Here is a 26,514-nt window from a genome sequence, read left to right as displayed (position 1 = left end):
GGAGCGGGTTACATTCATGATTGTTTAAGAAGTGAAGGCGTAGCCAGGGATAGTAGCATGACAGGGGGATGGGGTGTGTGGGGTGTGGGTGGGGTGTGAGGGGTGAGGGCGGCAGGGGGCAGCAGCAGCATGTGTGGAGGGGCGGGGGTTGGCGCAGGTGGTGGTGGTGGTGGTGGTGGTGGTGGTGGTGGTGGTGGTGGTGGTGGTGGTGGTGGTGGTGGAGACAGGCTGTAGAGGACAGGAGAGAAGAGGTGTGGGGACGCAGGAGGGGCGAGGGGACGGGCACAATGGCGGGTTGCCGCCAGCAGGATACACACACACACACACATATACACACACATACACACACACACACATACACACACACAGACACACACACACACACACACACACACACACACACACACACACACACACACACACACACACACACACACACACACACACACACACACACACACACACACACACACACACGCGCGCGCCCTCTTTCTTTGTGCTTTCCTTACTCACGTACCGTACCGTATACGCGACGGCTTCTCTAGGAGGCCGCAGGCTGACAGAGAAGGCTAGTTCTTGTGACGATGAGTTGTACGGCTTGGCACGAAGTGCCTTAAGCCTCCGGCGTCTGCCTTTCAGGCATCCGCCGTTGTAGCATTATTACTCTACTCATTTTATTGCTATCTATACAAGCAAAATGCCTACTCTTGACGAAGTAAAAGCTGAACTAAAAGCTGAATTCGAAGCGAAGCTCCTAGAGCAAAAGCAGATGTATTCAGAGCTTGAGGCGCGCACTAAAGAGATCGCAAAAGCTAATAACGCGGTGCGCCGCACCGAGGTCGTCAAGCAGGCCGACTCCCGGGCGACCACGGTCCTGTCTCGCAGCGCTCTGTCTCAGCAGCAGCGCCACAGCCACCTGGACTGGATCTATGACAACATCCACGTGCAGCTGGGCAAGTACATCCTGATCGCGGGAGCCCTGCTGCGCGATGGCCGCGCGAATAAGGATTGGGAGGCGATAGACGAGGCGCTGGCGCAGCTGGCGTACGCGGAGCGTTTCATTCAGGCCAGCGTCGCAGCGCTGGAGGACGCCTCCGGCTGCAAGCAGCTGCAGACCGAGGTGTACCAGCAGCACCTGTGGCAGCTGCGCGGCCAGATCGGCGAGGCGCCCGCCGACCTCAACACGACCTCAAAGCTGCACATCGTCGACGAGGACCGGTCGAAGGCGGTGCGCAAGGCCATTGAGAAGCGCAAAGGGGTGCACCCGGAGACGGAGCTAGGCGTCTCGGCCAAAAGCGGCGAGGGCAGCTCCAGTGCCAAGCGCCAGCGCGGTGGCAGCACGGGAGGCCGCGGCCGCAGCAGCTTCCAGCAGTACCACAACCAGCACCGGCCGTTCCAGGACTACGACCCCAACTACGGGGGCTCGGGGCTCAGCGGGGGCCGCGGGGGACACGGCGCCAGCGGCAGCAGCGGCCGCGGCGGGGGTCACTCGGGTGGGGGCCACCCGGGTGGTCCCAACGGGGGCCGCGGCCAGGGCTGGTACTCCTAGAACCGAGCGCTGAGCGCAAGCGGTTAAGTATAAGAGCATATGACTGAGTCTATGCCGGGATAATATAAGGCGAACTGAGTTCGACCTGATGGGCCAGTGCGCAACTGAGTTGCGGCACGTCGGAAGCATTGAAGCTGGGGAGCGTTGGGCTGAGCCCACGCGATTTTAAGGCGAACTGAGTTCGACCTCGGGGGTGCGCAGCTGAGCTGTGACACGTTGACAGAGCACATGTGAACTGAGTTCACATTCTTGGGAGCGTTAGACTGAGTCTACGCAACGTAATAGAGCCGAATTTGGCCGTCAGATTGAGGCACAGCTGAGCTGTGACACGTTGATAGGGCACAAGTGAACTGAGTTCACAAGCGCTAGTGTTGCCCGGCTCAGACTTCTCCCAGCGCAAACTTAACTTAATGACTGCCGAATGATTAGCAGCTGAGCTGCAAATTCGTGTAACGGACCGCAATCGCGAGCCGAGCTTACAAGCAGCGGTCGGGAGGTAGAAGAATTAGATGTTGAACACAGCTTATACAGCTCGCTTGGTATCTAGATATACACCAGACTATACGCTGTATTAATCCAGTAAGGTAATACAAGCTAATATGGCAGGAATACCATATTTGTCTTTCGCCCAAGAAGAGCAGCCAGCCCCGGCTCTCTCGGCTGCCCCGAGGCCGGCCAGCATTCCTATCACTAGTTCTATTCGTTTGGGGGCTGGGGTGGCTGGGCCGACTTGGGGCCACGAGTGATGGCCGCCGGCAAGTGGCCAATGGACACGCGTAGCCTATCATCAGGAGACCTGGAACTGCAAGCCGTACGGTTGGTCCTGGAAAGTTTGAATCTATACGGGCGACTAGCACACCAGCGTATATTGCTGCACACGGATAGCACCGTCGCGGCAGCCGCCATTACGAAAGGCGGCTCGATGTCACAGCCCATTCAGGCCGCCCTGTATGAATTATTCTGGTTCTGCATGCGCTGGCATATCACATTGGTGCCAGCTTGGATTCCAAGGGAAGAGAATACGTTGGCCGATGCATTGTCAAAGCGAGGGGGCGAGGCTTGCGACTGGCAGCTACACCCGCGCATATTTAATGACATTAGGGATGCGTGGGGCCCATTCACGGTTGATCTGTTCGCTTCTGATACAAACCGGCAATTTGAGCCATACTACACGCAATACCACACGCCGTACACACACGGAGTTAACGCGTTCGCACAAGCCTGGCCGGGCACTAGCTGGTGCAACCCGCCGTTTGCAGTGATGGGCCGGGCGCTGCGGCATGCTGCGATGTGCAGGGCTCGCATAGCTCTGATCGCGCCCTTCTGGCCTGGGGCACCGTGGTGGCACGAAATAATAGAGAATGATTACATTTTTAAGCCGTGCGTGTGGGCTTGTGTGGCATTACCGCAAGTGCCGTGGCTATTCTTGGATGGGCATGGTGTTGGCCGCCGCCCGGCCTGGCACTCACTGGCACTCCTGCTTGATTTCGCCTCACCGAATCCTGGCTTTGTGCGGATCCCGGCCCTGTAACACAGATGATGTGCTGGAACGCACCCTCCGCGACGCCATGGCCCCGGCGTTGACGAAATACCCCACACTGGCGCCGCTACTCAACAGCATGGCAGCGTCAGCCCGCCAGTGCCGCGCCGACCGCACATGGTCTCAGTACCAGCCGCAGTTCGAGGCGTGGGTGGCCTTCTGCCAGCAGCACAGCGCGCCGGCCGTGGGCGCCGACCCTGAGGTGGCTGCAGCGTTCCTGACGGAGACGCGCCTCAGCGCAGCCAGGCGGGGAGTTGGGCCGCAAGCAGTCGAGCGCGCCAGCGCGGCAGTATCCCTCCTGCACGAAATGGCCGGCAAGCCATCACCGTGTGCCAGCCCGATGTGCGCACGGGTGCGGGAGGAGGCGCGGCGCACGCTCGCCGCGCAGCCCAGCAACACCGCGGCCACCAACCCCGGCGAGCAGCCAGTAGCGTCCCCAGAGGACATCCGGGCGCTCGTAGATAAGCACATCCACCCCTCCACGCCGCTCGCCGTCCGCATGACTGTCACCGGCGCCGTGCTGTGCTATGCGGGCCTGTTGCGGTTTGACGACCTGGCGCACGTGCTAGTGCACGAAGACTTACTTCGCATTCTGCCCGACCGGGCGGAGATTTTCCTGTTCAAAGGAAAGACTGACCAGGCAGCCCGCGGCACGCTGGTCACCATCGGGCGGGTGGACGGCCCATACTGCCCGGTCGCGCTGCTGGAAACGCTGCTGCTGCAGGGCCAGTACCAGCGCCAGGCCGCTGTCCGGCCGAAGCGCGGAGGTGCCCCCGGCACCTGGGAGGACGCCGAGGACGTGGGCCCGCTGCTGCGCGCAGTGACGCGGACCGGCACGCTCGCCCAGGTCTCTGTGCGGCTGCCGGCCGTGATCAAACCGTTGACCTATCACACGTTCCGCAAGCGGCTGAACGAGCTATGGGCGGCCGCGGGCGTGACGCGGAGCCTGCCGCCCCATGCCCTGCGGCGGGGCGGCGCCACCGCTGCGGTGGCCAATGGCGCTGACCGGATGGAGGTGCAGAAGCTGGGCCGCTGGCGTAGCCAGCAAGTATTCGAGTTTGCGTATGTGCGTGAAGACGCGGCGCGCAAGCAGCGGCTCACTAGCTACCTCGGGCTGGGGGCGACCCGCCTTCAGGGCTGACATTTACCTCGCTGATACTAACTGCCTACTTTCAAGTCCGGGCTGACGAGAGAGTAGAGCTACCGGCCACTATGGCAAAATGAAACAGTGACGCTTTGTTTTGCAGGTTTCAGGTTTTGGTGACGGTTACATTGGTTATTGGCAGCACGGTTTCGTTGGCTGGTCTGGTTCAGTGGTCATGGACTTATGTATATGTAACAACTCGAGGAACAAGAAGCGACGGCTTCTCTAGGAGGCCGCAGGCTGACAGAGAAGGCTAGTTCTTGTGACGATGAGTTGTACGGCTTGGCACGAAGTGCCTTAAGCCTCCGGCGTCTGCCTTTCAGGCATCCGCCGTTGTAGCATTATTACTCTACTCATTTTATTGCTATCTATACAAGCCGCCCTCCCACCCTGCTTTGTATGCGGGCGCCGGGCTGGGCCGCGCCGGTGCTGCTGGGGCTGACGAGTGAGTAGAGCTGCCGGCCGCGATGGCCGGGCTGACGAGAGAGTAGAGCTACCGGCCACTATGGCCGGGCTGACGAGAGAGTAGAGCTACCGGCCACTATGGCAAAATGAAACAGTGACGCTTTGTTTTGCAGGTTTCAGGTTTTGGTGACGGTTACATTGGTTATTGGCAGCACGGTTTCGTTGGCTGGTCTGGTTCAGTGGTCATGGACTTATGTATATGTAACAACTCGAGGAACAAGAAACACACTTACCTTCACCCCCACTCCCACTCCCTACCTTCCCCCCGACCTCCGCCCCCCCTCCGCCCCCCCCCCCCTGCCCCCAACCGCCCACCTGCGCCATGCCCAGCCGCCTGCTGCCCTCCATCACGCGTCGCACCATCAGCCGGTAGCGCGGCTCGAATATGTTGAGCGCCATGGTCTCGCCCGGCATCATCAACGACATCACAAACAGCGGCAGAGTCAGCTGCTGAGCCGCTGGAGGCGCCTGAGAGGCGGCGGCGCCGCCGGCGGCGGCGCCGCCGGGGGAGCCGACTGGCGAGGTGGCGGCGGCGCCGCCGGCGGAGGTGCGGTTGAGCGCGGCGTCAGCGTCGCCGCCGGAGGCTGCTTTGAGTAAACGTAAACGTGGCGAGCGAGTGAGCGGCAGGCAGGTTGCGTTCGTAAGAGGGAGAGAGAGAGGGACAGGGGGCAGGTCGCGGCGCCCCGCACCCACCCACCCACCCACCCGCCCACCCACCCCCCGCACCCACCTTCGCGGCGGCGCTCCTGGTACTCCTCTGGGAAAGCGCGGCTGATGATGTTGGCCAGGGTGATGGTGACAGGCAGCGCGTCACGAGCCACGTGCAGGACCTGCGTGCGTAGGTAGGTGTGAAGTGTGTGTGTGTATGTGTGAGTGTGCATGTCAAGCTGGTGTGATGTGGGGAGCGGAGTCGTGAGGGCAGCGGGAGGCAAGATGGGGCAGTCGTGGACATGTGGGGTGGTGGGGTGGTGGGGTGGTGGGGCTCACCGCTCGGCAGTAGGGGCAGCGCGGCTTGTGGTCGATGGCGCGTGCGAAGCACCTGTGGGGGTGCACACATGCGGACACACACACACACACACACATGTAAGGACATGCTTCATCGTTATGGCAGGCCCGGTTCGGCCTCATCACCCTCATGACGACATGAAGCCACCAGTGCTCCCTGCCCCCTCATGCTCCCCCTCCTGTCCCCTCCCTCACCCCGAGGGACTGCTGCACCAACAGAGGCCCCCACATCGCACACGCCACAACCCAATTACCCAGACCGCATCCAATCGACTACCCACCCAAACTACCCACCCAACTACCCACTTAACCGGCTCCCACTTGACCCTCCACACATGCCCCCGCTCTGTCGACTGGTTCTGGGTCTCAGGCTTCCCCGGACTGTTTCATTGGGCCCGGCACATAGCCCCCCCCCACACACAGCGCTTTTATTTCCTTAAGGGATTGGTTCAGAGTTTACCCCCTGCCCCCCACCTCTGCTAAGAATGTCAACCCCCCAAACGCACACTCACTCCTTGCAGAAGGTGTGGCCGCAGGGTGTGGTCACCGGCTCGAACAGCAGCTTGGCACACAAGCAGCAGTCCCAGTCCTCCAGCTCACTACGGCCCGCACCCGCACCCAGAGACCGCTGCCGCTTGGCGCTGGCGGCGGCGGCGGCAGTGGCAGCTGCGCCGCCGCCGGCAGCAGCAACAGCAGCAGATGCCGCTGCCGCTGCTGCCGCTGCGGGCGAGGGCGCGGCGGCGGCGGCTGCTGGGGAGGTGCCGAGTGGGGAGGCGGAGGCGGCGGCGGTGCCGTCGCCGTCGCCGTCTCCCAGCAGCACCCCCTGCACCTCGCGCAGTCCCTCCTGCGGGTGGGAGGGCACACACGCACACATGTGCTCTTCAACATAAGGTGGGGGCTGCTTGTGCACGAGGAGGCGGACTGTGACGTGTTGGGAGGGGGGTGCTGTCTTCACGCCCCGAATACAACAGATCCACCCAACGGGTGGGATTGGTGGCGCGCGCGCACACGCACGCACGCCTTGTCCTCACCCCTGCTCCCCTCCCCCGCCCCCGCCCGCACACCCGCCCCCGCCCCTCCGCCCCTCCGCCCCCTCCCTCCACCTGCAGGTGTGTGCTGGTGGGCTCCAGCGCCAGTCCCTCCAGGTAGGCGTCACGCGACTGCAGGTAGCGCTCCAGCAGGAACAGCGCAGCACCCTGAAGGGGGGTGGGGGTGAGGGGGTGAGGAGGGGTAAGGAGAGGTGAGGAGAGGGGTGAGGAGGGGGTGAGGGGGGGCTTACACCATGATTGGGCTAGGAAGGGGGGTGAGGAGGGCGGGGTGAGGAGGGGCGAGGAGGGGTGAGGAGGGAGGTGAGGGGCGCACATGTCAGGTGTGACCGGGTGCCGGCGTGAGACCTCTCAGTGCAGCTGACCGCATGCGGCTGACCGGGCGTGTGCTCTCGGCGCCCGCCCGCCCGCCCCTCGCCACCTGCCTCAGCTGCCTCTCGCCCCAAGCCCAGGACCCAGCTCATCAGGCCCCACCCATCACCACCCCAGCCCCGCCCCGCCCCACCCCCGCTGTACTACTGTTCCTGGCTACGCCTTCACTTATTAAATATGCATGACTGTAACCCCACCCCACCCCACCCACCCCCTCCCACCCCAGCCCCGCCCCCACCTGTCGCGAGTAGGCCTTGGCCCAGTCCGGCCGCAACGCCACTGCCCGGTCCGCGTCCTTGAGAGCCATCTGGGGGGAGAGGGGGGGAGGGGGTGTGGAGGGGGCAGGGGGGGCAGGGGAGGGGCAGGGGGGGGGGCAGGGGAGGGGTAGGCGTGCCGGCACAGGACGGAGTAAGCCAGCCATCCAGACCATGTCCACATACAGCACGGCCGGTGTCCCATATGTTGCACGGCCGGTGTCCTTGCCTTGTGCTCTCTTAACACACACGCCCGCACTAAACGCACGCACGCACACACACAGCACACACACACACACAGTACACACACTGCACACTACACACTGCGTACGCGCCTGGGCCAGTGATGTGGGGTCCAGGTCGAACAGCGCGGCGCACTCGCTGCGGCGGGCGGGGCGGCTGCGGTAGCTGCGGCTCAGGCTGGAGGGGGGGGATGAAGATGAGGGGAGGAGGGGGGCCCAGAGGAGGGGGGCAAATTCACAGGGGGTTTGGAGGAGCGCAGCGCACACCACGATTTGTTCGTCAGCGTCGTAACACACGTTGTGCACCCACCTTCCCCCCCGCTTCCCTTCCTTTCATTCTGTTACCCCCATCGCCTCTCTTGCTCCCTCCCTCCCTCCCTCCCTCCTCCCTCCCTCGCTCCCTCCCCCCCGCCTTCCACCCCACCTGGCATATGCGGCGCTGCGGTTGCTTAGCAGTGTGGCCACGTCCTGAGGCTGGCGGGCTAGGCGCAGTGCCTCCGTGTAGGCGGCAGCAGCCTCGCCGTACTGAGGGGTGGGGGGGTGGGTGGGTGGGTGGGTGGGTTGTAAATACCAGCTTAAACTAAACCAAACCATGCTAAGTGCGGTGGGGAGAAGGTGTGAGAGTCTCAGCTGGGTGTGAAGGTGGGCTTTGGAAGGTGAAGGGATAGAACAATGGCGTGTGTAGGCGTGTAGGGGAAGGCAGCCGTCATGAGCCCTCCCGACCATCTGACCTCATACCTACACGCCTACACACGCCCACACACCCACACATGCCTACACGCCCACACACGCCCCCCCCCGCGCCCCCTTACGGCATTGGTTCAAAGTTAACCCCCCGCCCCCCCTCCCACACACACCCACCAGCTGTGAGCTGAACAGCTTGTTGCCCCGCTCCTTGGCCGCGTTCATCGCCTCCCGCTCCGCAGCGTCCTGCTGAGGCCCATCCGACGTGTCAGCAGCGGCGGCGGCGGCAGCGGCGGCGGCCGGGCGCCCACCGCCGCCGCTGGTGGTGCCTGCGCCGCCGGCGTCGCCGGCTTCAGACCCATTGGCACCTGCCGCGGCGGCGGCGGCGGCTTCGCCGCTGCCAGCAGCTGCGGATTGGTTGGCGCCGGCGTTGCTCTTGCGCATCGAGCTTGCCTGTGGGGGCATTGTGTTGTTAAAGAGCACAAGGAAAACATTACGCGTAGGACAGTGGGGGCATTGTGTGTGTGTCTGCGTGTGTGTAAGCGCCAGTGTGCTTTCTGGGTTGGCGCCGTGGTGGGCGGGTGCGAGGACGGGGAGTGCTGGCTGCGTGTGCGTGTGTGTGCGTGTGCACGTGTGTCTGCAGGCTGCACACTGCATGCGCGTGTGTAGGCACGCATTTGTGTTCCAGGCCTTTGCTTCACCGCGAGCCAGTGTTGCGGGGGCGACCCGCCTGCCGCACAGCGCGTGGGCGTGTGTGTATGGCGTGTGTGTACTGGGTGCGTATGTACCGCGCGCATGCAACGTGGCGGGAGGCGTAGCGGCCACTTACTCAACGCCTCTTGCCCTGACACGCCTTGTGGAAATTTTGGGCCGGGACTCTAGCCATCACACTCGGGACTATGCTTCTCACCACCCTCTGCTCTTGTTTGCACTAATAGGAGTTCAGCGACGTGGCGGGGGGCGTCGGGGCTTGGAGTGGGTGGCTCTGGCGCCCCCGGCCTCGCCGACCGCAGGACCACCTCCCTATGGCGAATTTGTTTGCTCAGGTCGCGATACCAGCAATGCTAGCTGTTCGGCCGGAGGTCCGCTCCCGAGGCCTCGAAAGCTCGCAAGCGACACACACATCGGCAGAACCCTTGAGTGGCCCTGTGTTCGGCGCTCGCGCCCGCGCGCCTCGCCGACTCACCCGCTCCACCGCCCTTGGCGCAGGGTCCGAGCTCGTGACGGTGCTTGCGGCGAGCGCTCCGCTTGCCGCAACCGAAGCAAGGGTGCGCAAGACCTCCTCTGGCGTGAGCTCGGCAGAGTCATCGCTGTCCATGGTAAATGACTACCCGGCAAGACTCAGCTTTACACAGTTGAAACACCAAAAAGTCCACGCCTTGGAAGTTGCTAAAGTCCCGGTTAAGCTTGCGGCAGGCAGTGAACGTGCAGACTACAGCGTTTTGTGGGCGCTGAGTAAACGTAGCAAAATTCTTTAGTTGAAGTGAAGAAGCAACCATGCAACCCGTTTCCGACGGACAGGCACGTTTGGGGCAAGGAACACTGCTCCTGATACCCTCCTATCGTTCTCTGCCATGGGTATTCAAAGCGAAACGGGCCCGGGGCAGCTACGTGCTGCAGCGACTCGCAAACTTCGCCCACCTGACCCAGGGGACAATCCGAAGAAACTGCCGCAAGAGAACAGTTTGTGAACGCACGTAGGTATCTTTCCATCGTGCGAATTGCAAGGGCAGGCAGTCGTCTCCACCGGATTTGCTTGCTCATACGCGCTGCAATGGGGTTCCGCCTGGCTGAGCTCTTGCGGCAAGAAAAACTCCTTTGTTGTATAATGAACCGTACTGAAACTGTATCTCACAGAAGTTGGGCCCTTGAAAGCTGAATGCGTGCAAGCAAGCGCGAGCATTAAGGTTTCCACCCCGGGCTGCGGGGCCAGCTGCCCTGCGGACTAGACGACGACTAGGCACTATAAATGTTCGCTGCTTCCACACCATTCCTGCTGGATCAGCGACAGAGCTTCGAGGTCGCGCAGGCGGAGCGTGTCCTCGCCCGGGCACGTGGTACGTGGCGCTGCAGTGCATGCGCAGGCACACGGGGGGCGAGGGCGGCTTTTACGTCATCAAAAGCGTGGCAGACGGGGGTAGACTCCCAGCAGGGCGTGTGCGCGGAGGTTCAGCTGTGTGTATGGGCGTGGGAGGGGAGCAGCGTGAACGGGGTATAATGGCAGTCGACGTCCCAGCGCCACGCCACACAACTTTTGGCCTGCCGACCTCTCGCCGTGGCCCGAACCCCAGCCTCATCTTACCCCCTGCCACATACAGCTCCCACCAACCCAACCTAACCCAACCCCTCCCACGTTCCCCGCTGCCACCTTCCTCTGCCCTTTCCTCACTCATTCCCACCGCTCCCCCTCCTTGCCTTTCCCCTCCCTCACAGCCTCACAAGGCGATGGTGACGCCTCGCGCGGCTCGCACAACCACCGCCACCACCGCTACAGCCTCTCCCACGACCGCCCCCACCACCATGCCCACTACTATGCCCCGGAGCCGCCGCCGCCGCACCTAGGCGGGGCCGCCGCGCTGCCCCCCGCGGCCTCCGAGGAGGGCTCCGCCACCCCCTCCACCACCTCCGCCAGTGAGCCCGAGCGCCGCCCCCACACCCATCGCCGGTCCCTCCAGCAACCGCATCAACCGCAGCAGCAGCAAACGCAGCAGCAGCCGTACGGCTACAGCCACAGGCACACGCGCGATCCGGGCCTGCTGTCGCTCGAGCCGTCCAGCTCCCTGGGGGGCTTGCACGGGCACGGGCAAGGGCACGGGCAGGGCGGCTCGCACGGGCACGGGGGGCAGGGGCATGTGGACTCGGCGGCGGCGGCGGCGGCTGCTCAGCGGCTGCCGTCGCTCAAGTACACGGTGACCCAGGTGCCCCCGGCGCACGTGTGCATGCTGCTGGGGTTCCAGGTGAGGGGTGGGGTTGGGTGGGGGTGGGGAAGTGGGGTTGCAAAGATGGTTGATCCCCGCTCTCCCTGTCTGAAGCACCCAGCCGCACATGCACGCACTCCCATGAGTACTCACTTCTTCGTGCTCCCTAACACACATACACACACACATTCTCTCTCTTTAAACATTCTCTACGCACAAACACACACGCCTATTTGCGCTTTGTTTTCCTTGTGCTCTTCAAAACACACACGCCCCGCTACCCCCCTGCCCCCGGCCCCCCCCCACTCCCCCGCAGCACTACCTGACCATGCTGGGCTCCACGGTGGTCATCCCCGCACTGCTGGTGCCGGCCATGGGGGGAGGGCCCGAGGGTGAGGGGGGAGGGGGCGTGTTGAAGAGCGCAGAGTGTGTTTGTGTGTGTGTGTGTGTGTGAGTGTGTGGGTGGGTAGTTTGTTCCAATCCAAGTAAACCAGGGCAGGGGAGGACTTCCCCTGCATCAGGGGTTAGGGTGGGATGGGGAGGTCTGGACGGGAGGGATTACGGGGCGGCGGGGTGGAGCCCAAGGGGGGACTGCCCACGTGACCGCTTGGAATGAGCCTGAGCCTGTGTCTGTGTGTCCCCTTGAACCTTTCCCACCTGCTGTACAGACCAAGCGCGTGTGGTGCAGACGTGAGTGGAGGGTGGGATAGTGGGAGTGGGACTTGGAGAAGCTGGGGCGCCGGCGCGGGGAGGGGGTTAACTTACAACTTAGAACCCCGGGGGCGGGGGGGCGCTAGGCATCGGGTACTTGTATGTGTCATGTCCGGCATGGCGGCACGCATTACCATGTCGCACATTCCCTGTCCGTACCTTGCCCACCACCAGCCAACCCCATCCCAACACTTTCCCCCCTGCCGGCCCCTGCCTTCCCCCTGCCGCCCCACGTTGCCACCCTCCTGTACCTCCCCTGCCACCCCCCTCCGCCCGGGCAGCATCTTCTTTGTGAGCGGAATCAACACGCTCCTGCAGACCACCATAGGCGACCGACTGCCCATCATCCAGGTCCGTGGTTGTGTGTGTGTGTGTGTGTGTGTGTGTGTGTGTGTGTGTGTGTGTGTGTGTGTGTGGTGTGTGTGTGGTGTGTGTGTGTGGGGGGGGAGAGCCGCAGGTTTGCGTACCTAAGGGTACAGTGCAAAGGGAACGGGGGCTGGGTGCCTTGGCATCGCGTGCTCGCCGTTGTGTGTGTGACCATGTGTATGATTGCACCGCATTGCCCGTTCTTCCCCACACGCCCCCGCACGCCCTTGCAACCTCCTCTCCCGTTGGCCGCTCCCCTCCCCTCCCTCTGCTCCCCCTCCCCCTTCCCCCTCCCCTCCCCAGGGCGGCTCGTTCTCCTTCCTTCGCCCGGCCTTCAGCATCATCGCCATCATCAAGGCCACAAACACCTTCGAGACCGAGCACGACAGATTCGTGGTGAGGCAGGGAGGGAGGCAGGCAGGGAGGCAGGGAGGGAGGATCCTGACGGGGTGGGGCACGTAGCAGCTGACGGAGGGGCGGCGCACTGCTGTGAAGCGTTTTGGCCTTTCGGGGGCTGGACACACACACACCGTCCCTCTGAGCCGCGCTCTGGGGCGGACACCTGCTGCAGCGGCCTGTGAACACCATCTCTCGTCTTGCTTGCACATCTCCCCCTATCTCTCTCTTTCGAATTGGGTTCGGTTGACTTCGGGCTGATGCTTAACACCCCCTCCCCCCCTCCCCTGGACGTTGGCACGTCCGTCCTTAATACATACCGTTCGCATGAACGGCTTCCCCCGCACCCCCCTCCTTTTCAAACATCCTTGCAACCCCACCCCCACCCCCCGCGCACCACACACACCCCTCCACACGCTCCCTGCCTGCAGTACACGATGCGCGAGCTGCAGGGCAGCATCATGGGCAGCGGGCTGCTGGTGATGGCGGTGGGCTACAGTGGAGCCATGGGGGCGCTGCTGAGGTTCGTGTCGCCAGTGGTGGTGGCGCCCACCGTGTGCATGGTGAGGTTGGGGGTGGCGGGAGGGGTGAGAGGGGTTGGGGGCGGGGTGGGAGGGGAGGGGTAGTTTACTCCGATGGGTGGGTGGAGGCTCATGTGCCCGAGCCCATCGAATACGGGGGGGAAGCAGGGGTTACAGGGCGCGTGTGGGTGAGTGGGCAGTCGTCATGATGTTGGGGCTGGGGTTGTGCGTGCGGGGTTCGACACGCGGGGGTGGCTGGACGCGGCAGTGCGGCGAGAGGTCATGCGGCGCTCATGCCTGCCCGTGCACCCCTGTGGCCTGACTCATGCAGCAGTAGTGCCGAGCGGTGTGGGATGCACCCCGCGCGCCCGCCCCACAGTACTCACAACAGCACACACCCCAGCCCCACCCTCGTCCCGCCTCGCTCTGTGCTACTGCCATTGCTACTGCTGCTGCTGCTCCTGAGCCTGCCGCTGCTGCTGCTCCTGATGCTGCCGCTGCTGCTGCTGCTGCTGCTCCTGACCCTGCCGCTGCTGCTGCTGCTCCTTAACCCGCGTGTACATGTGTGCGTGTGCCCTTGCCTCTGCCTCTGCGTCTGCCTGCCTGCATGTTTGCGCAGGTGGGGTTGTCGCTGTACGCTGTGGGGTTCGCGGGTGTGGCGGACTGCCTGGAGCAGGGCCTCATGGCCATTGTGGCGGTCATACTGTTCAGCCAGGTGCGGGGGGGGGGGAGGGGAAGGGGGAGCGGGAGGGAGGGGAAAGGGGGAGCGGGAGGGAGGGGTATGTGTGTATGTGCATGTGTGCGCCGTGTGCCTGTATGTGTGTGCCTGTGTGAGTGTGCGTGCCCCTCTGTTTAAGAGCACAAGGAAAGGACTTACGTGCGTGTGTGTGCGCGCGTGTGTCTGGGCATGCACACTGGCTCACCCCAACAGCTCACCCCAACCGCGCGCGACCGCAGGTGTTGAAGCGGGTGGAGCTGCCGCTGCCACGTGGCAGCAGCAGCAGCAGTGGCGGCGGCGGCGCCTCGGGGCGGCCGGGGGTGCGCATCTTCGAGCTCTTCCCCCTGCTGTGGAGCATCGTGGTGTGCTGGGCCGTTGCAGGTGCGTGGTGTTTGTGTGTGTGCGTGGTGTGTGTGTGTTTTATGTGCATGAGCTTTGCACGTCATGCTCTGTCGGCGGGTTTACCATGCCATCCGTCGTGCCTACTTGCCCCTCCACCCTCTCGTTCCCCCCCCTCCCGCTCCCACTCCCGCTTCCTCCACAACCCGCACGCCCCCCCCCCGCTCCCTGCTTGTATCCTGTTCCCAATGCTCCCCCCATGCTTCTGCCCATGCTCTCCCCCCGTGCTCCTCCTCCGCTCCCCGCCCCGCTCCCCGCCCCCGCTCCCCCCCCAGCCATCCTGTACCGCTTTTCCAAACATCCTTGCAAACGCCCCCCCCCCCCGCCCGGCCCCCCCCCCCCCCAGCCATCCTGTACCGCTTTTCCAAACATCCTTGCAAACGCCCCCCCCCCCCGCCCGCCCCCCCCAGCCATCCTGACCACCTCGGGCGCCTACGACCACACCACGGGTCGGCGCCAGGCGGTGTGCCGCACCGACCACTTGGAGGCGCTGGCGGCGGCGCCATGGCTGTACCTGCCCTACCCACTGCAGGTGCGCGGGACGGGGCGGTCGCGAACTAGATTGAACCCCAAAGCGCCGGCCGCACCCCTGGCGTAGGGAGAATGGGGTGGAGGTCGTGTTACGATAGGTGCGTGCGTGTGCGTGCGCGTGTGCGTGTGCGTGTGCGTGTGCGTGTGCGTGTGCGTGTGCGTGTGAGGTGACACGTCAGCAACGCCAGCATGCCAGCAAAGCATCAGCATGATACTAAACACCCCAGTGTTGCCCGCACAGCAGTGACCGCGTGCAACAAGCTCCATCATGTTTTCTCGCTGTGATTGCCGCTGACCTTTTTACCTTCATGCCGTACCGCCGCATACCACGTGACCGCCTGCCGTACACACACGCGCAGTGGGGCCCGCCCATCTTCCACGCCGCCTCCATCCTGACCATGGCGGCGGGCGCACTGGCGGCAATGATTGAGAGCGTGAGTGCGGCACCGCGGGCGGGAGCGAGCGGCCGCAGAGCACATGCGCTGTGTGTGTGGTGTGAGCCGTGTGATGCATTGGTGGCTTGCATGTGGTCTGACTGTAGGGTGGTGTGGCTGTGTGTATGTGCAGCCAGTGTAGTATGTGAGACACCTCGTTCCTGCAAACCTGCCCCCTCCCCGCCCCCTCCCCGCCCCCCCCTCCCACACACACACATACACACACAATCGCAGACGGGCGACTACTACGCCTGTGCGCGCATGTGCGGCGCCCCCGTGCCGCCGCCCTACGTGATCAGCCGCGGCATAGGCGCCGAGGGTCTGGGCTGCTTCATGTGCGGCCTGTTCGGCACCGGCAACGGCACCACCTCATACGCGGAGAACATCGGGGCCATCGGTGGGTGGTGGGTGGGTTGGAAGAACGGATTGGTGGAAGCGCAAAGAGGGTGGAGTGTATGGGTGTGGGCGTGGGTGTGGGTGTGGGTGTGGGTGTGGGGAGCTTGTGAGGGGAAGCGGAGTCGCATGCACGGCCCTGCACCCCGCACTTCTTATTGCCCTTGCCTAATCCTCCAGCCCGTACGCACGCATACGTTGTTACTGGTTTTTCCCCTACCTCCCTAACCCTCTCATTCCTGTTCTCCACACCCGCTCACACCCACCCACCCACCCACCCACCCACACACACACACACACACACACACACACACACACACACATACACACATTGCCCACACACCCACCCTCCCCCTCCCCCAGGCCTGACGGGTGTGGGCAGCCGGCGTGTTGTTCAGGCGGGTGCTGGCATCATGCTGCTGCTGGCGGTGCTGGGCAAGTTCGGCGCGCTGTTTGCCTCGCTGCCGGGGGCCGTGGTGGCGGGGCTGTTCTGCTGCGTGTTCGGACTCATCGCCGCGGTGAGGGCCAGGGAGGGAGGGAGAGGGAGGGAGAGGGAGAGGGAGGGAGAGGGAGCAAGCGAGGAGGAGCGGAAGAGAGGGAAGGGTAGCGCGCGCCCTGCTCCTCCTGCTCTCCCTGCCGCCGTGGCGCTCTGACCGCTGTGCTCCGCGACGCCCCTCCATCCCCCTCCACACGCCCCTCCACACGCCCCCTCGCCCCGCACCACCACCCAATCATCCCATGCGCCCCCACTGCCCCGCACCTACACCTACCCCCCCGCCTGCAGGTGGGCCTGTCCAACCTGCAGTTCACGGACCAGAACAGCAGCCGCAACCTCATGATCGTGGGCTTTGCAATCTACATGGGTGAGCAGGACCGCAGCGGCCTCTGGGAGGGCAGCGGGAAGGGTAGCGGGGAGGGCAGCGGGGAGGGTGGCTGGGGAAAGGGAGCGGCGGGGCTCACCTTTCGTCTTGCCTGACTCGCTCTAGCCCCACATGTCCCCGTCATCTGCACCTCCACCTGTCCCGTCGTTCCCCCTCGCGCTCCTTCGCGCCCCTGCACCCCCGCCTCCGCGCCCCTTCACCCCCTCCCCCTCCTGCCCTCCACCCCCTGCCCCTCCCCTGCCTCCCCCCTCTCCGCGTAGCCCTGTCCGTGCCCCACTTCTTTGACACCTACACCGCCGCACACGACGGCCAGGGCCCCATCAACACATCCAACACACACTTCAACGGTGCGTGTGCGAATGCGGGTGTTTTCGTGCGTGCGGGTGTGTATATTGTGTGTGTGTTGGGGCGTACACAAGGGTGCACATGCATTTCATGGCGTTTTGTCCAACCCACATACGCACGCTCCTCTCCATGGTGACGATTCCTTGATTCTTGAGGCCTAATTTTGTTGGGCTTGGGCATGCACCGTCTACCATTTCCATAGCCAACCATGAATGTATCCCTCCCATTCTGTCTCTGACTGCTCGTCATAGTTATTCATGCATGGAACCCCTCTCCCCCCTCTCCCTTCCCCCCAGACATCGTCAACACGCTGTTCAGCACGCCCATGTGTGTGGCGCTGCTGGTGGCCTTCGTGATGGACAACGCCATAGAGGGCAGCCCCGAGGAGCGGGGGCTCACACACTGGTGCGGGCGGGGGGGAGGATTGGGGCGAGTGTGCTGTGCGTGCGTGTGCGTGCGTGTGTGTGTGTGTGTGTGTGTGTGTGTGTGTGTGTGTGTGTGTTTGTGTGTGTGTGTGTGTGTGTGTGTGTGTGTGTGTTATACAATATCAAACGGAACAACTCCGCCATACACGCGCGCATGCGTGTGTGTGTGTGTGTGTGTGTGTGTGTGTGTGTGTGTGTGTGTGTGTGTGTGTGTGTGTGTGTGTGTATGTGTGTGTGTTGTGTGTTGTGTGTTGAAGAGCACAAGGAAAAACATTACGCGTAGGACATTATATGCGATGCAGCGTTACGGCCGCAGATTGCCTTGAGAGCTTGTGTTGTGTGTTTGTGTGTAGTGTTTGTGCGTTTTCATGGCAGCCGGGGGCGCGACGTGTAACAGAGGGGGCCGGTGCGGGGGCTCCTTGTTGGCAATGGCGCGGGTAGGAGGGACGGAAGGCGGGACGGCGGATGCGGGTAGGCAGAGGACCATTGTGCGGGAGCGCGACCTCGGCAACTGAAGCAGTGCCGTCGCCCTCCTGCTGGCCGCCTGCTCCCATACCTACCTGCATTCCCCTCCTCCGCACCCGCCTCCTCCACTGCCTCACGTCTACCATTTCCGTAGCTAATGCCGTAGTGATTGTAGCCCCCACGCACCCACCGCCCAACCCACCACAGGGCAGACATGGCCGCCGCGGGCGCCGCCGCCGACCGCAGGGCCCGCCGCGCCGCCCTGCGCCAGCAGCGCCGCCAGCAGCGCCGCAGGCGGCAGGCGGAGGTGGAGGCGGCGGCGGGCATGCTGGCAGGCGGCGAGAAGTCCGATGCTGCCGCCGCCGCCGCCGCCGCCGCCGCCCCTGGCTCCACTGTGCTCACGATCACGGAGGAAGGCAAGACGGCTACAGCCTCAGCAGAAGCAGCAGCAGAAGCAGCGGCTGTAGCAGGCGCTGCAACGGACAGGTCGCAGCTACTGCCGGCCGGGTCCACGTCGTCCGCACCCACGGCGGCGGCAGCGCTGGGCCGCCCGCGCCGCCCGCACCACCACCAGCACCACCACAGCCGGATAGACGAGGAGCAGGAGTACTCGCCCGCGTCCCGCGCCGACAAGGCGGCGGCGGTGGCGGGCAGTGGCGGCGGCGGCGCCGCCGCCGCCCGGGAGCAGGTGGCGGCGGATTCGTCGAGTGATAGCGGCGGCGACGACGAGGAGCGTGGGCTGCTGCGGTGCCTGTACAATTCGGATTCGGATTCCGAGTACTCGGATTCGGATCTGGATCCGGCGCGCGATCCGCGCAACGACCCGCGCATCAAGGCCGTGTACGACCTGCCGTACGTACTGCAGGTGATCAACGACCGCTGCATCCTGCCGTACCGGCGGGCGGCGTACCTAGCGGCGCGGCGCGGCTGGCGGGCGGCGGGCCGCGCGTCCCGGCGGCTCGTGCGGCGACTGCTGGTGAGTGGTTGCGTGGGCGGTTGGGTACCGTATTACGACTGTACTGCGTGTTGACTGGTTGGCGGTTGTTGTGCTGCTTTGATGAAGCGGTCCAGGCCGGGTGTATCTGGATGGAGGGGCTGACGGCGTTGTCCTGATGCTGATCTTGATCCTGATCCTGATCCTGGTCCTCATCCTCATGCTGATCCTGGGTATCATCCATCCTGACTGGTGCGGCGCCCGGCTGGTGTGCGGCTGCAGGGCATGTGCGGGCTGGGCGGGCGCTGGACCCACCGGCAGCTACACACCAGCAGCGGCGACGATCACCCGCAACAGCACCAGCACGGCTACAGCCACGGCCAAGGCTACAGCCACTGCCACAGCTACAGCTACAGCTACCATGACGGTCACGACGGGCACCACAGCCGGCGCCACAGCCACCAGGGGCGGCGGCGGCACTCGGCGGCGGCAGCGGCGGCCGGCCTCAGCGGTGACTCGGACCTCGACGTCAATGCGCCCGCCGGCGCTGCACCCACCATCACCACCACCACTGGCGCCAGCACTGGCGCCTTCGGCTCCGCAGCCGCGGCCGCAGCGGCGTCGCCCGCGGCGGCGGCAGTGGCTGGCGGCAGCGCCACCTCAGCCGCAGCAGGGCCGCAGCAGCAGGAGCAGCAGCAGCAGATGCAGCTGCCGCACGCCGTGGCCGTGGTGGTGGACGAGGAGACGGGGCTGGTGCTGCCAGGCGGCGGATCGCGGTCGAGTCCTCGCACAGCCGCCACCGCCACCGCATCCGTGCCTGCGCCTGCGCATGCGCCTGCTACTGCTACTGCTACTGCCGGGCCTGCGGCGGGTGGGGCGGCGCCGGCAGTAGCAGGGGGGAGCCGCCAGTTGTCTGGTGAGGGCGTGTAACCGCCACGGGCTGCTGGCAGCCATTAGCGGGCACGCCGGTCAGTCCCGGCCCGTCAATGCCTGTCGAACGCCGGGCCTGCTGCACGGGTGCAAGGGTACGGTTTGGGCTGGGTCGGTTTGTGGTGCGGGCGGCACGGCAGGCACGGTAGGCCAACGTTGATGTCGCGGTTGTTCCATGTCCGAGTCAGCTCATAGTCGTCGTAGGCTCGGAAGAGATTGTGCCGGGAAGGGGTTAGGGCAGGGGCAGGCGGCGGGGCAATGACGCACACAAGTGGGTTTCCGGCGGAGGGGTCAACTGCGCGCGTGTTAATGGAGGTAGAGACGGACATGTTCGGGTTGGAGACAGGGTATATCTGCAGGTCGGACCTGTTCATGTCCGTTGCACTGGCTGGCAGCACTGCTGGCGCTGGAGAGGGGCCTGCAGGGAGCATTCTGGGTGCAATGGCCTGCAGTAGGACTGTAGGAGCACTGCCGAAGGTTTACACTTTCTCGATCGGTTCGTGTATTCGTTGCGGTTGTTGATGTGTACGACATGACTTGTACACTAGTACACGGGTACGGCCACGTGTCCTACATCCAGTGACTGCTACGGGGGCGTGCTGACAAGTGCGACGATCGCAGAGCGCGGCCGAGGAGAGGGGCTGAAGGCGTTGGTTCGCAGACGAGGCGTAGCCGCGTAGCTGAGATAGTCAGTGATGGCGACCAGCGCGAACAGGGGAGCGCGAACACGTCTTCGATAGCGTGCCAGTGCTGTGACTGCGTGGTGCTGCTTTGGTGGGCCTGGCCACAGGACAGCGGATGTGGGAATGCCTGCAGCCAGCGCTGCCATGTAACTCGCACGCAACTCGTGGCTGCGTTACGTGAGGTCGGCTGTGTGTGGCGCGTACCGTATCTGGGCATGTCACCGTCCGGCAAGAGGGGGGGCGGCAAACCATCGTGTTGGTCGGGATGGGCTGTGGCAGCGGCTAGACCGCTAGAGGCAGGCCCTGGCGGGGGCTGGGCGGTGGGGGGGGGGGGGGTAAGTACCAGACAAATTAAACCAAACCAAGCCTAACTAGCGGGCACCCGCCATCGCACAGTGCAACATGCTGTACGGAGGCGCCCGTGTCGGTAGTCTGTACTGACAGTATAGGGGGGGCAGGGAAAGTAAAAGAAAGGCAGGCATCCGGCATCGCGCCATCAGCCACAAAGGCACAACCGAAGCAAATGCATGTGCAAACTCTTGTGGCCTCGAACTGCCCGTCTTCGCACCAGCACGCACACGAGCGCATGTGTCAATCCCGTTACAGTGTGTCAAGAATGCAAAGCGGAACGTACGTGCGCAAACCGCCCTTTTGTTAGCTTTGTACTGCGCCGTGCATTGCAGTGCCTGCTAAAACACGTTCCGTCCACGCGCCCAGGATTTATCCTTCCTCCATCCGTCTCCACCTAGACCATTGCAGTGCTCGCTCGCCTGCATAGGCATGTCGACATCGCGCCACGCCTGCTTATGGGCGGCGCACACACCAACGGCATCTGCGTGCCTGCACACCCAAACCGTTGTCCCCGCTCTTGCAGCGTCGCAAACTTATTGCCTGTGCCCTGCTGCCCACGCTTATTCCCCATACCAATTTTGTTCCTCGGAAACGGCACACACCGCGCGCGCACAGCAACCGACACGCGGTTACGTGCACAGTTGACACCACACCACGGCGCGCCTCGCATTCTTTCCGCCATCCTTGGATACCATGCCGACCGACGGATCTCTGCGCCATGACTGTGGACTCCTCCATGCACTTTTTCACTCCATGCCACTCGCTCGCCATTCACTCCGGCCGGACACGCGCACACGCTCAATGGACTGTCGCAGGCACCCGCAGCCCCGGAGGCCATCTGTGCTACACATGCAGCCGAAGCAGCGTGCGTGGCCGTCCCGCCCCTCAGGCGTCACTATACCCACAGGCAAAACAGACAGTCCCAAGGAAATCCCAAAGGAAATACACTTGATTCAGCGATACTACTACTAAAGTCTCGCAAGTCAGGGCCCATATCCGGGGGTCCCCTTTGCAGCGGGGCGGTGCATGTTCCGTACCGCTCACGACACGCCCCACGGAGACCCGCAGGACCTGCGCACCCTCGTCTGTCACAATGCCTTGCGGATGCTTTTGCGCACAAGCACGTACAGACGGACACATAGGCACAGCCTTTATTCCCGCCACATACGCAATTTGTTTTGTCCCCACACACGCACACACACACACACACATACGCCTCCGTACACGTTCTCACCACGGAGCCTCCCACACATGCATGATAGACCTTAGTTTAGGAGTTTACCGGTCTGGATGGCAGCCGGTCTAAAGTGGAGATAAATACGGAACGTGGACAGGAAGCACACACAAGACAAACGGCCATGGCAGTGCGTTCACGAGTCTGTTTAGGTGCCGTATTAGGTTGCTCCCACTTCTGAGATTGCAATGCACTTTTGGCTCATGCAAGTTTGTTCCGAACGCCCCTGCGTGTAAGGTCCTCGGGACCTGCCACAGCATATGAGCAATGCGCGCTCCCGAAGAGAAGATATGCTACTAGCGTGCTGCACACACTCGTATCACTGCAGCAAACCCAACACAAACGCGGCAGTCAAGTACGTACGGAGCACAAACGCCGTAGCATAGCAAACAAGCGGCGACGCAGCTACTTTAGGAATTTAGGACGAGGTGACAGCCGTGCACAGGGGGCTGTCGCGAGCTCGCGTCGCTGGCGCTTGCAATTTCATTGAGTGCTACTATGCACACACACGCAACACACAACTCACGCTCAACCTCTTCGGTGCACCCAGTGCGCAGACACACGCACATACGGCCGCGTTATAGCAGCATTTAGGCACACACGCAATGTCTTGGGCTCGAGGCAAAAATGTGATTTAGGGTTGAGTATCTCTTCTCTTGAGATCAAAACTGGCGTGTTGTTAAGATACGGTACCAACATAGCTTCGGACCGCGCAGCCCCTCGTATTGGGTACGGCGTGTTTGGTACAGGGCCAACACACAACTAGTACAGCAGGCACGCCGCCGCCGGCACCAGTGGCTGGTGCCAGCATACCTGTAGGGCGCGGCGGCGGCGGCAGCACGCTCGCTCGTGGAACTCTAACCCGCTCTGTCTCTCTCGCTCACGTTTCGGCACTCTGCCTCCGCACACTTGCTCCAAACGTGACAATGCCGTACTACTGCTCCTGCTCGGACTCATCACTCACTCCCTTGTGCCGATCCGCACTCCGCCTCGCTCACCGCGCTCTTCTCGCCGATCCCTTCAACTCGGACACGCACTTCGCTTGCTGGCGGCGGAACGGGGCGTGCGACACGCGTGGTTACGACACACGTGTGGGTACGACACACGTGTGCATGAGTAGGTACGACAGCAGCGGGTAGTTCACATCAGGAACAGGCTGCGGCCGCTGGGGTCCTCGTACGACTCGTACATGTCGCCCACCAGCCGCTGCACGGAGGCCAGCGAGCCCGACGGCTGCAGCACCTGCAGCAGCAGTGGGGGCAGCAGGTGGGGCAGGCCCAAGTAAGGAGGCGGTGAGCGAGCGGGGTTATCGTACGTGGCAGCGGGCAGTTGAGGGGTGTGGGGAGGCAGCGGCGGTGCCAGATAGAGCATACAGCAGACCCGCCGCCGCACGAAGTCTTGGGTGCCCGAAGCAGCAGCAGATGCAGCAGGCGGCGCCGCAGCAGCAGGTGCACGGCCGGGGTGCCGCCGCAGTGGCGCGACCCAAACGCGCCCGCCCCAATCAAATCGATCGCCCGATCGCCTGCTGTGTCTAGCCCCGCCCACACGGCCCACAAGGCCCGCCCGCCCGCTCACCATTTGTGAGCCGGAGCTGTTCATCATGCCCGAGTGGGCGGCACCGGAGCTGTGCAGCCAGTGCTGCTGCGCGCTGCTGCTGCCACCCGCACCCGCACCACCAGAGGCGGCAGCGCACTCGGACGCGAATGCCGAAAGCAGGGCCGGCGGGCACTGCTGCTGCTGCTGCTGCTGGCAGTGCTGCAAAGAGAACAGCGCGGCGGCGGTGGTCAGGGGCGCCGCCGGCGCCGAGGCGCGGCCAAACATGAGGTTGGCGAACTGGGTCGTGGTTGCCTCCGCCGTGGCCGTTGACTGCCGACAGCTGTAACCGTAACCGCCGCCGCCTGGGCCTGACAGCACACAGCTGTCGCTGGCGCCGCTGGACAGACCAGCCGACGTAACTGACGTAACCGCCGCCGCCGCCGTCGTGGATGGCGCCGCCGGCGGCGGCAGGGGCGCGCTGGCGAACTCGTCCTCAAAAACCGCCGCCGCCACACTAGCCTCGCTGCTTAGGCCGCTCCCGCCGCTGCCGAAGCTGCAGCCGCCGCCGTTAACGCCGCCCTCCTTAATCGTCGACAGGTGCGCCGCCGTCATTTCTGGCGGCGCGTAACCGAACGCGGTCGCGGGGCTGGCGGCGGCGGCGGCATGGATCTCGAGATCCGGCCGCAGGCCGCCGTACGACGCCAGTGTACGGCAGTCGTCCAACATGAGCGCGACCATGGTGTTGTCGTACCCTGCCGGCATGTACAGCTGGCACCCGGCGTGGCGCTGCTGCAGGGCCAGCCAGCGCTGCCGCGAGGGCGGCACGCCTGCGCGTGTGTGTGTGCGTGTGTGTGAGCGTGTGCGCGAGTGGGGACAAAAGCCAGGTCGCATGCGAGCGTACATTCAAACAAAAACGAAACGCACCAATGTGCGTGTACTAAAAAAGTATAAACACCGAAAATGTCAACATGAGTGTGTGTGTATGTGTGTGTGTGTGTGGCTGGGTGGTATGGCAGATGTGGGGATGGCAGGCTAACGAAGCTGTGCCTAACCCCCAGAGGTCGGCGGCGGGAGCAGGCAGCAGTGGGAGGGCAGCAGCCGACAGCGGCTGAAATGATGCACGCGAAGAGGCGCGCAACTAACGCCATCCTGCGACCTCGACCGGCTGGCTCTACACGCGCGCGCGCAGCGCTGTACGTGACTCATGATGACGGCACCGGGCGCCGGCGGGCACCACTCACTCACCCAGCTTGAGGTGTAGATGGTTGCGCACGTCGGCCACGGTGGTGGTGGGGTCCACACACATCTCCGCGTGCTGCGGCGCCTCGCCTGTGGAGGGGGCGGGTAGGGGAGAAGCAGCGGAGAGGGGGGGGGCGGGGGACATGAGGGGAGCCGGAGGACGTAAAGAGAGCAGTATGATCCATGGTGGCGGGTGAAGGGGAGGGAAACTAGTGAGGGAAAGTCTTGGACCACACGGGGGGGGGGGGAGACACACACACGCGTGTACGGGTTGAAGCCCGGGTTTCTGGCCCTGCCGTGCCCTCGACCACATGCCTGCATTTCTGGATTTCAGAGCGGTGCCTGTTATGCGCGTTCGTCAGCCGGTCCCTCTGGCCATTCTTCGGTTGCACCCTCCCACCGCACTTGCTGAAGCTGTTGCTCACTCTCTACAGCTTCACTTGAGATAGCTAGAGCTTTAATCCTGAGGTTGAAACCACTAGACCTTCCCCCATTAGAGGCGCTGCTGATCACAGCAGTCCACACACAGGTAGGGCAGACACTGTCACGGCAGCCATGGACATCGAGGCTCAGGGAGCGACAGTGACCCAAAACGCATTTTGCATGATGCTTCACCACATCCTTATCTGGCGCGATCTGCCCACCTGGGCGGAAGAGGGAGATGCCCAGCACCAGGCTCGGGGGAGTTGCCATGGCCGAGGGGAAATGCACTGGGGGTGCAAGGCGGCCCGAAAACGAAAACGCAGCGATTAGCCGTAACCTGGAACCACCTGTGCCAGGAGTTGAAGTCGCGTACTTGTTAGCGCACCGCCGATGGCGCGCGCTGGCCCGGCGCGGGCACAATTGCAGAACCCCGCGCGCAAGAGCCTTGGGCAGCCCAGCTGCGCGCTCTGGACGCACGTGGAATTGAGGGTGCTGCCAGAGCCTCCTACCCACCTTTGCAAAGTGGCGTTGGATTCCCGAGCGGCTGGGGGCTCAACGGCAATGGGAATGGGTGTCTTAAATTGACGCTTGCGGCCGGCAACGTTAGTGAGGATTGGCCAGTCGTTGTGCTCGTACGTATGTGAATGCAGCCACGCTAACTAAGTTTAAGGGACTTGCACCTAAACCGTTTGGCCTTAGGCACGCACAGCGACAGGACGCGATTGCCCAAAGATGAACTCGACTCTGGGCTTTTACAAGGGCCTTGCTGTTAAAAGCCTTTTGCCTGTCGACCTAGACACACCTGCGCAGGGTTTGCAAGCCGGTCGGGCTTGCCGCGTTTCGACTGCAGGGCGGGCCGGCTTCCTGCAAGCTTTTGACTTTTTGTATCAGTCTAGGCGCATGCTACTATCGCAGAGAACTTCATGTGCAGCATTTTCAGGGTGTTGGCAATTTGCAGCGCAGCAGGGCGCGGCACGTCGGTTGGCCCAACGTCCGGGTTTGCGGCCTCGGTTGCGACAGGGGTGGGGGGCGGGGGGGGCGCAGGGCGGGCGCACTTTGTCTCCGTCGAACTTCGCTGGATGCCGCCGATCAGCCAATAGATGTGCATTGGAGTGCCTACCTGCCATGCATGGGAAGGCACCGGAAGGCGCGGCAGGGCGGTCGGCAGTTCGACGTGCCATCAACTTTGCTCGAGGTTGAGACCCTGTTTTTGACGAGTGTTGCGGAACTAATGCGTACGTAGACCAGAGCGGAAGGCGGAGTGGGCTTGCAGGCGGCACGAGAGTAGGCAGTCAGTAGCGCAAGTTGCGAATTCACATGTTACCTCGTAACCGACGGTAAACGCTGTGGACGGTCGCGCCCATGGCTGGCTGATGGAAG

The 26,514-nt window shown here is 63.6% G+C and overlaps 6 protein-coding genes across 7 annotated transcripts in view; 3 read left to right on the top strand and 3 right to left on the bottom strand.

The window, feature by feature from the left end:
• The window catches only part of CHLRE_17g717000v5 (uncharacterized protein), a 3,092-nt gene extending 2,515 nt beyond the window's left edge, over positions 1-577 (bottom strand). Inside the window, exons 1-2 of the mRNA XM_043072183.1 lie at positions 518-577; positions 13-228 (exon numbers count right to left, since the gene is read on the bottom strand). Of these exons, the coding sequence (XP_042914642.1) occupies positions 13-18 (6 nt within the window). The 5' untranslated portion in view covers positions 19-228; positions 518-577. The remainder of the gene's footprint in view (positions 1-12; positions 229-517) is intronic.
• Positions 578-677: 100 nt separating this feature from the next.
• On the top strand, positions 678-3,092 carry CHLRE_17g716950v5 (uncharacterized protein). Its single transcript, XM_043072182.1, has one exon. The coding sequence runs from the start codon at positions 770-772 to the stop codon at positions 1,547-1,549; it is 780 nt and encodes a 259-aa protein (XP_042914641.1). The 5' UTR covers positions 678-769; the 3' UTR covers positions 1,550-3,092.
• A 55-nt stretch (positions 3,093-3,147) lies between these two features.
• CHLRE_17g716900v5 (uncharacterized protein) lies at positions 3,148-4,914 on the top strand. Its single transcript, XM_043072181.1, has one exon. The coding sequence runs from the start codon at positions 3,169-3,171 to the stop codon at positions 4,228-4,230; it is 1,062 nt and encodes a 353-aa protein (XP_042914640.1). The 5' UTR covers positions 3,148-3,168; the 3' UTR covers positions 4,231-4,914.
• A 1-nt stretch (position 4,915) lies between these two features.
• CHLRE_17g716850v5 (uncharacterized protein) lies at positions 4,916-9,757 on the bottom strand. Its single transcript, XM_043072180.1, has 11 exons — positions 9,488-9,757; positions 8,479-8,754; positions 8,042-8,142; positions 7,711-7,795; positions 7,360-7,428; positions 6,807-6,899; positions 6,216-6,547; positions 5,686-5,737; positions 5,429-5,528; positions 5,014-5,282; positions 4,916-4,948 (listed from the first exon to the last, which is right to left on the bottom strand). The coding sequence occupies exons 1-11, from the start codon at positions 9,617-9,619 to the stop codon at positions 4,934-4,936; spliced, it is 1,524 nt and encodes a 507-aa protein (XP_042914639.1). The 5' UTR covers positions 9,620-9,757; the 3' UTR covers positions 4,916-4,933.
• Positions 9,758-9,887: 130 nt separating this feature from the next.
• On the top strand, positions 9,888-20,513 carry CHLRE_17g716800v5 (uncharacterized protein). Its single transcript, XM_043072179.1, has 18 exons — positions 9,888-10,358; positions 10,735-11,258; positions 11,536-11,611; positions 11,888-11,909; positions 12,212-12,281; positions 12,600-12,692; positions 13,124-13,255; positions 13,833-13,928; positions 14,171-14,312; positions 14,741-14,862; positions 15,221-15,295; positions 15,530-15,692; positions 16,052-16,206; positions 16,473-16,551; positions 16,830-16,916; positions 17,211-17,319; positions 18,012-18,780; positions 19,021-20,513. The coding sequence occupies exons 1-18, from the start codon at positions 10,271-10,273 to the stop codon at positions 19,666-19,668; spliced, it is 3,450 nt and encodes a 1,149-aa protein (XP_042914638.1). The 5' UTR covers positions 9,888-10,270; the 3' UTR covers positions 19,669-20,513.
• A 182-nt stretch (positions 20,514-20,695) lies between these two features.
• Positions 20,696-26,047, bottom strand: CHLRE_17g716750v5 (uncharacterized protein). 2 transcript variants are annotated; one of them, XM_043072177.1, is made up of 5 exons: positions 25,648-26,047; positions 25,356-25,481; positions 24,718-24,801; positions 23,512-24,299; positions 20,696-23,178 (listed from the first exon to the last, which is right to left on the bottom strand). In XM_043072177.1, the coding sequence occupies exons 2-5, from the start codon at positions 25,402-25,404 to the stop codon at positions 23,077-23,079; spliced, it is 1,023 nt and encodes a 340-aa protein (XP_042914636.1). In that variant the 5' UTR covers positions 25,405-25,481; positions 25,648-26,047; the 3' UTR covers positions 20,696-23,076. The 2 variants fall into 2 exon arrangements, with proteins under 2 accessions (XP_042914636.1, XP_042914637.1); XM_043072178.1 differs by having other exon boundaries at positions 25,356-25,421.
• Between the last annotated feature and the right edge of the window lie 467 nt (positions 26,048-26,514).

The sequence above is a fragment of the Chlamydomonas reinhardtii genome, chromosome 17 (genome assembly GCF_000002595.2).
Source record: "Chlamydomonas reinhardtii strain CC-503 cw92 mt+ chromosome 17, whole genome shotgun sequence".
NCBI lineage: Eukaryota > Viridiplantae > Chlorophyta > Chlorophyceae > Chlamydomonadales > Chlamydomonadaceae > Chlamydomonas > Chlamydomonas reinhardtii.
This window is presented reverse-complemented; position numbering and strand designations above follow the sequence as displayed.